Source organism: Bidens hawaiensis, unplaced genomic scaffold (genome assembly GCF_021521415.1).
Source record: "Bidens hawaiensis isolate Kalapana, Puna unplaced genomic scaffold, B.hawaiensis_p1.1 tig00041263_1, whole genome shotgun sequence".
Taxonomy (NCBI): Eukaryota; Viridiplantae; Streptophyta; class Magnoliopsida; order Asterales; family Asteraceae; genus Bidens; species Bidens hawaiensis.
The window spans coordinates 53,660-66,559 of NW_027497310.1; the positions used below are offsets into that span (position 1 = coordinate 53,660).

Below are 12,900 nucleotides of genomic sequence, written 5' to 3' on the forward strand. Positions count from 1 at the left end.
AACCTAATTAAAAATTATAATGAACAATCAATAACACAATAAAAACCCACTAGTTTTTTTTTATTATTTTTATATAACAATATAGTACTCATATTAAAGATAAAAAAAACGCTTGTTATTATGGTGAATTTTTTTTAAAAAATAATGTTGCATGAAAAAGTTATGGATGTTTTAAAATTGTGAAGGAATTGACATGTGTCTTGCATGTGAAAAAAGAAAGTAAACAAAAGTGAGTTATTACCTTTAAACCCTTTTCATCAATTTACTTTCTTAAATTAATCTCCAACATTCAAATCTAACATCAACAGATTAGATTCCTTCTCACCCTTCACCTTTCTTATTTTTGTTGTCCTTTGTAATTTAACTTTACCCAACGTGTTTTTAAATATAATCTAACGTGAGCCTAGCTTCTCAGCCCATTAGTTAGCCCAACAATAAAGAATATTTTGTTAGTTCTTAGCCCATAATATATAAAGTACGTATTGTATACCCACACATAAACCAAATCCGAAGTCTAAACCAGCAATGATTCGATGACAGGAGTCAGAACCGGGAGGTTGGACCAGGAACTAGACCCTCGGTTGGTTTGGTTCGAAGGTTTTGAACCATTCAAATATGGATCGTACAAGTGGGCGGACCGAATTAGTTAGCGGATTGGAATTGATTTCGTTTTTTAGTTTACTTTTTAAAATTTTTATTTTAGGTTTGCGGGTTAATGTTCGTTCAACAGACGGATCATACTGATTTTGTGGGTTCATCGGGCAGATAAGTTAGTTAAAACTTTTTTTAGGTTAGAAGGTGAGCCTTGACCTTTTGATTAAAAGCTCAAGGCTTTAACGAGTTGGTATACCAACTTGTTTTCGTTAAGTAACTATGTAACTATTTTAGCATATGATTATCGAGTAAATTACGGTTTTGTTCTGTGTAGTTTGGACTCGTTAATCATTTTTTTTCAAAAAGCTATCCTTTTGCATATCAGTGGTTTACAAGAATTTCAGTATTTTCTTTAACTTTGAAAAATGGCATACACGCTCCTTGATACTTTAATGGCGGTAACAGTCGTGGCCATTTAAATGGATGGCTTGAAGTTCTTCAACACCAAAGGAAGCTATTTAAAACAAATGTATGAAACCCAACGTCAACGTACGGTCGTCCACTTTTGAAAGCCATTTGAGGGTATTTTTAGAGGGTTTTTAAGATTTAAAAGAAAAAGAATGGTGTTTTTTAGTATTGTGATTAACTAGCACATTTAGTACCTACTTATACTACTAACACAAAGGGGCAAAAAATCAAAAACTATGAAATAACATATATAAAGCAATTACGTAGCGTTCAAAAAATCTTCGATGGCTAGAGCCGGTTCCTAAACTGGTAACTTGTGCAGAATCCTAAACCGACGGGTTAGGTCAATTTGAAACAGGTTTCACCAAACTAGAGGTGCACAAATCAGATATTTCAGAAACTGGTTCGGGGTATGGTCAACATAAGTCTAGAACTGGGTTGAGTAGGAACCGGGTTTTGAACAGTTTTGGCAGGGACGGATCTGGTTTTGACTGATAAAGGTGGAACCGATTCAAAGAAAGATTTTTTTGAGAAACCGAAACCTGGTTTGTAGTTCGTACCCGCAGGTTGGGTGGGTCAAATACACCAGTTTTTTCCCACCTCTATACAAAACCGATTTCAACCAGTTTTGATTCTCGGACCATTACCCATACATCGATTCCGATTCCAATTCCACCGACGAACACCATCAGATTCAGATGTCGATACTGTGGGAGAAAAGCTCCACTTGGCGATGGCTAGTCAGGAAGACCCGAGACTCGAAGCCATTTTTCTTTGGTTTTGCGACGACGTGTGCCGTGGTCCCTTGTGTGGTCGGCTATTACGTCATGCAACTCACCAATTCAAGCAACGATCACCTCGAGGCCCAACTCCGCCGTCACGCTCGCAACGATACCCTTGTTAGTATTACTATTACTACTTTTATTATTTCAATTGATATATGGATTGTGTCCTTGTAAACTTTATTAGGGTTTAGATAGCTTATGCAGCAGATGCCAGTTTAACAGTTCAGTTATTATTATTAGAAAGATATTATGTTAGCAATTGCATTGCTTAAACTTTAGGGCTTGATTATGCGTCAGGCGCGCTTTTTAAAACCAAGCTTTAGGGTTTAGATGACTTGACTTATGCAGGCCAGTTTAACTGTAGGGATCACTTATTATAAGATATGTTAGCAATTGCATAACTTAAACTTTAGGGCTGGATTATGCATCAGACACGCTTTTTAAAACCAAACTTTAGGGTTTAGAGGATGCATCTTCTAGTTAAGACATGAGCACATAGATTAGAGCATAACCAAATGAATTTATATATATGTGAAACAGTTGATGGGAAAAGTGAATAAAGAGAGGCTAGGAGAGTTTCTCGGGGAGTTGGAGAGGAAGGAAGATACGAATGATAGGTATGTTGCTGCTTTGAAGGGGGAAACGCTAACTAGAAATCCATACGTCAGGGTTCAACCTGTACCTGCTAGTGCGCCTAAAGTGGAAGATAGAATAAAAAGCAGTTAGGGAAGATCTGGTGATAATACAGTTTTATCAGAATGCCCTGTAATTGATGAATTTGCAACAAGAAAGATGAAATGTTTTGATGTACCTGGAAGATGATATGAATTGAAGTTTTCCTTGTGTAATTTGCTTCTGTCTTGCCTTTTCTTTGGAGAAATTAAATTTAGGATCTTTTTGAATTCAGAAAAAGTAGATAAACTGTTGAAACTGGCAAAGCAAGTCGACCGGTTTGAGATTTATGATATTTGTTTCACGGTTTGATTTTGTGTTTAGCAGATTAACGGTTCATTTGGAATTTTGAACTGACCGTCTAAAATATAAAATGATGTTTTAACCTTTTTATAGTTATGTACTCTTCATTTTTGGCTGGGAGAATTTCCTAGGGAGTTGTAGAGGAAGGAAGATATGAATGATAGGTAAGTTGCTGCTTTGAAAGTGGAAACTTTAACTAGAAATCCATAGATCAGTGTTTAGCCTGTTGGCGTCTAAAGTTGATGATGGAATAAAAAGCAGTTATGGAAGATTTGATGAGAATACATTTTTTATCATAACTAGTAAACGGCCTGCGCGTTGCGGCAGGAGCGTTGGTACACATTAATTCATGCGTCGTGATGGGACGTTGATAAAACATAAAGTTACTAAAATTTGTACGCACATTTATGACCACAGTTACACAAGCATGTGCTTTAGTTGGAAAGCTTGCAATTTGTAAAGCGTTCACTAACTTCAACACAAGTAAAACTATCACAGGAATTTGCTTGCAGATAATATAGAACATTCATATAGGTAGATCTTACACATTTGACGCCTATATATAGCAATCCCCGCTCAGTAAGCATAATTACCAAAAACACTGAAACCGGGCACAAAACAATGGGGCCAAAATATCAAGCATACTGCAAAACACTTTCCTGTTTGGGAAATAATTACCATTAGGCATCATTAATATTAACAAAAAGGCCTAACAACTGAATTCCATGTTACTCGTCCATGTCTTGAGCGCATGCTAGATCTGTCATATATAAAAGTCACCGTTCATATTCATAGCCACGTCATCAAGTGTGTGTGTGTGTGTGTGAGAGAGAGAGAGAGAGAGACCTTTTAGAACAGATCCTACTTCTGCATTTGGAACAAGGAGTCCAACAATTTTTTCATTATCCGTTGTCTCGACACGCGCAACACGTGTTCTTTTATAGCTTGGGCGCACCTATATCCAATTTTAAAACAATTTACATCAACTCTAAATGATAATGACTAGTAATAATCTATACTTAACAGTTATAACTACGAGAAAACTTTTTATACCTGTTTAGATAGAGCCTTCTGAATAGCCCCCCAAATCGGGAGAATCAAGCCGCCAAGTACATTTACTTCCTGTGAACTTCTGCCAACAGTACAGAATCTTCCAAGCTTACAGTTTGGGCCATGCATGCACTGCCAGGTCAGCAGATACTTGGTTAAGCTAGTCACATGATTTATTTAAACAAGTTGGGATAATACATTAATATTAAATTAATCGTATATTACCAGCTTGGTTGAAGTTTCATAGTCAGCCTTCCATCCTCTTTGCGCCTTTTCTAGTGACGTCATCTTGCTGTACTTAGCCTTCAGCTCAATTATAGGCATCTCCCTGTAAGGTGAAACATACGCCAAACCATTAAAGAAAAAAGTATATAATCTAGAGAGGGACTGAAACTTAATTTCTATACCTGAGCGTTTCCCCAGTAGCAGGACGGTAGATCTTGAATGTTCCAGAAGAACTGAAAGACAGTTGAAGATACATATATTATATTTGTGCAACACTATTAAAATGTTAATTTTCTATGCCTAATAGTCAAGTTTGATACCTTTGGATTGCTAAAAGAAAGTGGCGTCTCCCAAGCCATTCTCTCTGAGATTCATAGAATCCATTAGCAAAGGAACCTGGCCCGCCTTCTTGTTTCTCATTAAGCAATGCAGATGCAGCCTAATAAAATATAAATATATCACAAAAATTTAAAAAATAAAAATAAACTCGGTGAATGAAAACCGTACCTCCCAAGTAATACCACGACCCACGATAAAAGTATATAGTACAGTGGACGCTCCAGACATATGATCTGTATAAACAGTCTGCAAAAAAGATGAAAATTAGCATGGCATATACATTAGTTACATTGTGTGAATAATAATAATAATAATAACTATTATAACAAGTAAAACCTTTGGAGTTCCTTGTAGCTCAACAGAGTTGCCTTTCAAATCAAAAATCCCATTATCTATATGTCCTTCATCCCGTGCTTTAGAAACAAGATGATCAAGAATGCTAACAAACAATTCAAATAGCCTGAAAATAATAATAATAATAATATTAATTATCACAAAATAAAACAGAAATTGAATATTAAAAGACATAACCTGTTTTGGATATCTGGTGGCAATCCTAAAAGCCGATTAAGAAAACGTGCAACATCATGCATATCTGAATCAACTATGCGCCCATATAACTTCCCAGAATCCTTGTTATGTCCTGCACAAATCAATATAACAAGATATATTAATATTATGGGAATAAAACTAAAACTAAGAGACATGTAAAGAACCAACCCACCTGCCACTTTAATAATGCCAATAGAAGCAAGAGCAGTTTTGGCCTTTTCAATAAAATCTTCGATTGTATCAGGATTTCCAGATGAACAGTCTGGTAGCACAACCGGAAAAGAAGCCTGAGAAACAAAGTTATGGCTGGTTAAACCCGGGGGGGCATCAGCTGAAATGGTTTGACCAGGAAAAAAGTCAAAGGGGGATAAAAGATTGAGAACCTTCTCCAGGATTCCCTTATACATTATAAACAATGCCCTCTTCCCATACAAACTATCATAATTATACGCGCTAAGTGATGGTCCAGCCCTGAAAATAAATGACAATTAAATTATTATTCAATATTAATCTTAGTTATATAATCCAAAAAAGGGTGAATTTCATATATACCCATAGAAACCTGATGAAATATCATATATAACCCAACTTAAACTTAAAATGTCATATACACCTCTATAAACTAATTAGAATATCATATTTACCCATTTCATTAAAAACAATTCATAATATAACCATTTAACCCTCATTTCTCTCAACTTAAATTTTTCAAATTTACCCATTTGTAATCTTAAAATTTATTATTTATCTTTTTCTGAAAGTACAGTTACACCCGTAAGTGTTCAACTACAAGTTTTTATTTATTAGTTTAAAGAATCACGTTATATTTCAGAACTTCTTGCGTGAGTGTTAAAAGACAGACTTAAATGTTTATATATATGTTAACAATTAAGAAAGTTCAGTTCTTTTAATTTGGTTTAAATACATGAGTTCAGAGTTGCATAGCAAACCTGGAAATAGATATATTTCTTAACTTTGTCAAACACATTTACTAGAATCAACAAAGAAGTTTCGGTATTTCAATAGTGCATGTTAACTTAATAAAAAGTCAGAAGATAAAACTATTTTTCCAGAAACTCACGATTGAAAGAAAGAACCACGATAATTACAGTTGTATGTGAATAGAGTTTTTTGTTAAGCAAGGGTCATCATCATCATCATCGTACTCAGTGTATCCCACCAATAGCAAAGCTATGGTAGGGTCTGAGGAGGGTAAGATGTAGACAGCCTTACCTCTACTCCATAGGAATAGAGAGGCTGCTTCCAGTGAGACCCCCGGCTCAATAGTGGTTTTGCATCAAGCCTTGGACATAAGGCACATAACACTCAACCATCAGACCCCAGCCGATTGGTCATGTACCCTTGTCTTTCGGTTATCAACGCCACCACATGATGCCTGATTAACCTTCCGCCGCTTTAACGCTATTTTCACGAAATTAGTAAAATAACGTCAAAATTAGTGCAATTTCACTTTTGCCCACCCAAAGGCCCACACATACATACATTATATGCGCGCACCGCAAACAGGGTAAACAAAAAATAATCATAAACAAAAAATTCAATATATGACAATTTATTAGGATATATATGAAATTCACCAAAATAGAAATAAAAAGAAAAAGAAAAAAAAAACTCACCGTCGATCACCCTGTGTTAAAGCTCCAAGTGATGCTAGTCGCTTTGCTACGACAGAAGCAAATCTTAGTTCACCGCCAAGATTTGTGAACAGTAACCTATGAAGTGTTATTTTTACAATTAAATGAAAACTTGATACAATAATATTATCATATCATGCTATTAAGTTATAAAATAGTAAATAGAATGACATATCGTACCTGTACTGAGGTGCAGAAGCTTGATTTGAACGGTGAGTCCTCCCAAATTGCTGAATTGCACGATCAGCACTCCAAGGTAATTCTAAAGTTACATGAACCCTTCTTTTCTGGTACAAAACATTAAAAGTATGAAAGTTGGTATTGATATTAATTACTGTAGGCCCTTTGTGTGTATTTAGTTATTTACCTGATTTAGTGCTCTTCTATCAGCCTGTAAAGAAACGCCTGCTGATCCAGCTTCAGAAATAATGGCAACCAATTTCTTACCACCCATGAAAAGTTGCTTTTCATGCATGTTGACCATTTCCATACTTACATCCTTTCTAAATGAATATAAAAGAGTGCATCAACTGCTGAATGTAAAAGTTACATATTATGTTATCAGCAATCATTAATCAAGCATAAACTCACGTGTTTCGTGCCTGATAAGTGACTCCTTTACCATTGGGAGCCCTGACAAGCATACCTTGCCTCCCTGTTATTTCTGCAACATTATCAGGACCTCCAAGCTGAAAAGTAAATATTAAATAATATTCATGATAACATGATTCATATATAAAAAGACTAAGTATAGCAAAACCTCGATAAATAAATACCTGATCAACTAGTTCATCCAGTGGATTGTTTGGAAGGTCAAAACTACGGATTTTGTCCAAAAGCCTTGACTTACGCTCCAAGGCTGATTCATATCTAACATATTCCAACACATAAGATATGTTAAAACATTCAAGGTGACAATTTACAGCAAATCGTACGCTTATATTACCATACATTTTTTGTAATTCGGCTACAAATGGATGTCTTGTCTGGTGGTGGTCCGCAGACTCGGCATCAGATTCCTGTTCATAGCCAGAATCATCTACTCGGTTGAACATCAATTAAAAATATCATTAGTTATTAGTTAAAAGAATCTTATTCCAAATAATGCATCAAATGATTATAATCTTACTATCTGAATCTTCATCAATCTCATCATTACTTGGAATTTCCCAATCTGACTCGTCACTGCTGTCATCTTCACTTGCAGATTCCCGTTTTGCAGCTTTTCTAAGCCTACCTTTAATTGAAGCATCAGAATTTGCTGAGTGCCTCTTACGCTTAACTTCCTTAACGTTATCTTCTACTACAGGTGATATAATGCAAATCCCATTAGTAAAACTTAAAAAAATAAAATTACAAATATGCCACATGACAAAAAGCAGATTAACACCTGGTGGAGGAGATGCAATTTTTTCAGGCAGAGGATAGTTTTCTTCAACAAACTTAAGTAACAGCTCACGTGGTCCAGATATGAAATCATCAAGCTCAGTCCCCTTTAATAATAAAATGTGCATTATTCATTTAACATGCAAAATAATAGTATAAAGTATAAAGCAAAACTCACATATTTTGATATTGCATCCTCTGTTCGTGCCTCCCCGGTAGTCTGAAGACCAATGACCACACACTTATTCTCCATTAATGCCTGCTTAGAAAGGCTTACAACAGCAGGCACCTTTGCTGACATGCATAGATACCTAAAGAAACGCTACAATATAACACAACATATAAACCAATTAAAGAACTACCAAGGAAACATTCTGGTACAAATACGAAACAAGTTTGAACTGCCAAGTGGCAAACCTGATGGCTCCCCCAGTATAGCCTCCACAGTTGACTAAGACTGCGCTTGTCAAGACTAGTAAGTTCACTTGCAGATAGCAATTCAGTCCTCAGTTCAGTCCAAAATTCAGCAGATTTTGAGTATATCTCCTGCATATCATCAAATATTACAAGAAAGTTAGCACTTAGTGCTAGCAAATACATGCAAAGTAGTAATAATAATAATAATAATAAAATCACTATGTGATACCGTCATTTTAGCCTCCAGTGGGACCTCAACAACTTCAAATTCGGATCCTTTATAACTGAGAGTGCGACATAAGTACATCCCTCTGAAAGGTAAAATAACCTAATTGGTAAGTAATCGTTTACAAAAGATATTTATGGTGTATGATAACTACTAACCTTGCTTTCATTTCCATTGCAACAAGTTCAAGTGCCCCTACTCCTCCTTTTTCCAAAGCAACTGCATGGAGATTTAGATGGAAGAAAAGATGCAAGTTTAATATGAAGCTTTATCATGAACAAGCACAATTTTAAAAATCAGCATTTAGCCAACTATCAGACAAGTATTTGATCATATTAAATGACATTTGTACCTAAAAAATCACGAAAATTCTCAAAAGAAGTTCCAACTCCCCATAGACCAAGCCGGACCATATAACCTAGATTTCTAGGTTCTGATGCACCAGTAGCAGAACAATAAACAGCACGTGCTTCAGGAAGTTGTTCCTGTTAAAATTGAGACAAAAGAAAATTATATCACTAAATTATGTAAAAATATTAGTTCAAGAGGTAATGTGCAACAAATAAAGCTAAAAAAAGCCAAAGTGAGCAGAAATGGGGCTTCTTGGAACATTTAAAGAACAATGTCACTACATGATGTGAAAATATAAATGCAGTGCTACTTTTGTATTCTATTGCTTAGGGATCAATTATGCAAATTTAACTTGATATTGAATATTAACAAAGTATAATTGTGATATCTTAGTGAGACACAACCTTACGTGTTAATAGCATTTGCAGTGAACCTGCGATATGCCTTAAAACTTGTCCTTTTCTAGCACATGTGATGTTACTCTTCTTTTTTTCATTTGTAGAACTGAATTTTGCAGCAATTTGTTTCCATTGAGTGTCAACCATTATGAGATTGAAAACAAAGTTATCATTCCATTGCATGCATATTTAGTAAATACATCAGTACATTCAACATCAAGGTAATACAGATTGGAGTTTAACCATGTCATGTATTTCGCTTGATATCTTCAAATAAATACATTTTTTTTTCATTTTATGCCTGAGTCTAAAACCAGAGAGCTAACTTGTTACTTGACTAAGGTATCAAAAATATATACCTAATTCCGTTGGAAATTAAATAGCATTAAAAGACAAAATCCACTAAAAATTGTTTATTTTTTCTATGGTACTTGGAATATCTACTTACACCTTCTCTTTAGCATACAATTCATTAATCTTTTCCATTACTAGAGGGTGCCATAATAACCCCCCTGGAGTCTAGACAACACAAAAATTAGTTAACAATAATAACAAACAACACTTTCAATATCTTCTATGAACATAAACAGGTTATTTAATGATTTAGTGTGAAAACAAACCTGAAGTTCAACAACAGCTGCACCCGTTTGCGTTGGTCTTCCTCCAGTTTCAGGTACCAGATTTTTTGCCTTGTGGCACTGCAATCAAGCAAATGATCTCAAGAATGTAAGATTTATCGAAAAGCACTCAAGCATTACACATTTTCCTCATTTTTTCTCCTTTGTTGGTAAGAAAATCTCTTTCAAATTCCAGTTATGTTACCGAATGAACAATCAAACTGCTTTTATCATATATAAAAAACCGTGTATAACCACAATTTTCATTCTTAAAATATAAGAATAGATTATATCAAATAGATTTTTAGCAATGAACCTACATATTAGAAGATTTTTAGCAATGAGCCTAGATATTAGAAGATTTTGCTGTTTATTGATCCAAAAAATAACCAGAAAACCGTTTTGTTAGTTGACCAGCAATCAGGTTTTAATGTTAAATCCCTCAAAGCAGACAGACAACTTGCTAAACGTGCGCAATTCCAAATTTCCATTGAATGACTACTGGATTATACATCCTTAAGCAAGTTAAATTAGTTATCAACTACTCACACAAACAGCCCTACTAACTCAAATATAAAGTGTTTATTAGACCATTAGTAATATTAGTGTTGTAATCAGAGTTACATATGGGGGTGCTTATATAAGCACAATTTTTCATATAGCATTGTGCTTATATAAGCACCCCCTCATGTAACAGTAACTATATCACAAGATATAACCAGTTGTCTAATAGTGTTCACCTGTAAAAGAAAAAAAATATCGCGTACCTCATCAAATACAATCAGTCCATCAAATTTTAATCCACACCACTGCACAAGCTGCTTCAACCGAGAGCGACCCGTATCAGAAGAAGCTATAAGACTACTATAAGTCAAAAAAATAACACCTTCATAAATCCCAACTGTCTTAGAATCAAGCTTAGAATATTTGAGTTTGTTCAAAGCATGCACTGCAAAAAACAAAACAAATAACACATCCTTAAGTAAAGATAAGCTTTTATACAAAGAATAATCAAAACCTACAAGTTCACATTAATACCTTCAATACATGTTGCTCCAACATCATCCAAATCTCTTCTTGCATCAAATTTCAAGTCTGAACCAACCGAAATCCACCTGAAATCATCACAATTAACATTACCAACATGACAAACAGAGCATAAACGTATCAATATCAAACACATGCAAGCATCAACAAATAGCTTACAACGCTTTTCTCCTCCCATGCTGCCAATTTTCCCAGATAAGGGCTGCTACTGAACGCCCTTTACCAACACCGGCTCCGTCACCGATAAAAAACCCTGCCCTTGTGCCATTATCAAGATGATGAAGATGCCTCTGTGAAGAAAACAGATTATAACACAAGCACAAACTCAAAAAATGATTACAAGTTGAAACTTAGATTAAGAAAGCAACCTGGCAGGCATAAACTAGCGTCTCAATCTGCAAGCATGATAATATATTTGAAGTTTCAAAATAATCCTTTGTTTTAAGATCATATGTCGGTTCAGGCGGCTGCACTGCAGATAAAGAAGAGGTTTCCACAATAGGATCTGGATGCGGTGGACCAATCGACATCTTCAGTGGACGCTGCATTCCAATAGAGAATTAACATAAGCCAAATAATAATTTCAGGTTAATGTTTAATAACTCACATAGTCAGTAAATGTTTCTCCCACAACACCTCCACCATCTTCCTCCCGTTCCACTTCAATTGCTACCTGGAACAATTTAACTCACCAAGTGAAACAACAATATAATGAAAATCAAAAACTATTTTCAAAAATTAAAATCCTAAGTAAGGATAATAGTAGCCTGTGGTGGATGAGCATTTTTAACCGAATACCTGTCCCATACTGGTCCAGACCAAAACAGAATCGGTATCGGTACCGGTATTCGTTTTTTCATGTTTTTAGTATCAGTATTATTTGTTTTCAGTACTTTCAATGATACCAGTACTGATCGGTACATAACCAGGAAAAAAAAACTGGTACAGTATTCGGTACGAAACCTATCTCATCCAGAGCTGTAACCAAACCGAAAGTTCAACGAACAGTTTGTGAACCGTTTAGCGGGAAGTTCGTTTGTTTAATAAATGAACGAAAATGAACAGCGGGTGTGCTTGTGAACATTCGTTAATGTGTTCAGTTATGTTTATTTGCGTTTGTTTGTTTATCTTCGTTAGTTAAAAGTTTGCTTTATAATTTTATAATAATATTTTGTTTGTAATAACAAGCCTAACATTTAAACTTTATAATTTTATTGTTTATGTTTTATTCAGCTCATTTCGTTAATGACTTGTTTTATAAAAAGTATTGCCTTGACTAACAGCAACTCTAACTTGTGCTTCGCTAGTATTATCATAATAAAACCGATGATTGGGGAATGATTATTATTAACAACAAACTATCATTTTCAAAAATTAACAAACCCTAGCTGATAAAACCACACAAAATGAATAAACCAGAAACCTAAAGGTGTACCTCGTTGACTTCCTCAGGAGGCGGTGGATGATCTTCTTCTTGTTTGTGTAGTGTATGTGTATGATTATGGTCCATTTGGTGGTGGTGGTGGTGGTGGCTATAGGGTTTCTGATGTACGTGAGAGATAAATGGTTAGTGGAATAGTGGCGTTGATTTGGGAAATGAGGAGAAATCGGAAGGGCGGACAGGCTGGGCGGGATTTGTGTGTCATCAAATTGGCGCCACTCTGCCTTGTTAATGCGCCCAAATTTATATATGTATGTATGTATTTTCTCACAGGGGTTTGAGAAGTTTCCATACGGTTTTGTACACGTTATAAATAAAGCCTAAAAAATTATAATAAACACTACAAACAAAAATTGTTATTAACAAACTCCAAA

The 12,900-nt window shown here is 35.1% G+C and overlaps 2 protein-coding genes across 2 annotated transcripts; one reads left to right on the forward strand and one right to left on the reverse strand.

The window, feature by feature from the left end:
* Positions 1–1,755: 1,755 nt before the first annotated feature.
* LOC143592814 (uncharacterized) lies at positions 1,756–2,695 on the forward strand. Its single transcript, XM_077072632.1, has 2 exons — positions 1,756–1,961; positions 2,388–2,695. The coding sequence occupies exons 1-2, from the start codon at positions 1,761–1,763 to the stop codon at positions 2,571–2,573; spliced, it is 387 nt and encodes a 128-aa protein (XP_076928747.1). The 5' UTR covers positions 1,756–1,760; the 3' UTR covers positions 2,574–2,695.
* A 603-nt stretch (positions 2,696–3,298) lies between these two features.
* LOC143592810 (protein FORGETTER 1-like) lies at positions 3,299–12,595 on the reverse strand. The gene is made up of 31 exons (XM_077072629.1): positions 12,521–12,595; positions 11,693–11,758; positions 11,454–11,627; positions 11,245–11,375; positions 11,077–11,153; positions 10,806–10,987; positions 10,042–10,119; positions 9,025–9,157; positions 8,831–8,891; positions 8,676–8,757; positions 8,447–8,575; positions 8,208–8,351; positions 8,034–8,136; positions 7,773–7,946; positions 7,595–7,682; positions 7,420–7,513; positions 7,235–7,332; positions 7,011–7,146; positions 6,824–6,930; positions 6,626–6,721; positions 5,372–5,459; positions 5,161–5,275; positions 4,968–5,079; positions 4,773–4,896; positions 4,605–4,682; positions 4,418–4,536; positions 4,280–4,330; positions 4,098–4,200; positions 3,876–4,004; positions 3,669–3,777; positions 3,299–3,582 (listed from the first exon to the last, which is right to left on the reverse strand). Exons 1-31 carry the CDS (start codon positions 12,593–12,595, stop codon positions 3,551–3,553), a joined length of 3,288 nt encoding a protein of 1,095 aa, XP_076928744.1. The 3' UTR covers positions 3,299–3,550.
* Between the last annotated feature and the right edge of the window lie 305 nt (positions 12,596–12,900).

Bases quoted from the DNA above. Each gene is read 5' to 3' on its own strand.
- LOC143592814 (XM_077072632.1), top strand. From the start codon at position 1,761: ATGTCGATACTGTGGGAGAAAAGCTCCACTTGGCGATGGCTAGTCAGG. The intron at 1,962-2,387 runs GTTAGTATTACT...TATGTGAAACAG, and splicing joins ACGCTCGCAACGATACCCTT to TTGATGGGAAAAGTGAATAA.
- LOC143592810 (XM_077072629.1), bottom strand. From the start codon at position 12,595: ATGGACCATAATCATACACATACACTACACAAACAAGAAGAAGATCAT. The intron at 10,988-11,076 runs GTATTAATGTGA...TGTTTTTTGCAG, and splicing joins TGGAGCAACATGTATTGAAG to TGCATGCTTTGAACAAACTC. The intron at 7,514-7,594 runs GTATGGTAATAT...GGAATATGTTAG, and splicing joins GTAGCCGAATTACAAAAAAT to ATATGAATCAGCCTTGGAGC.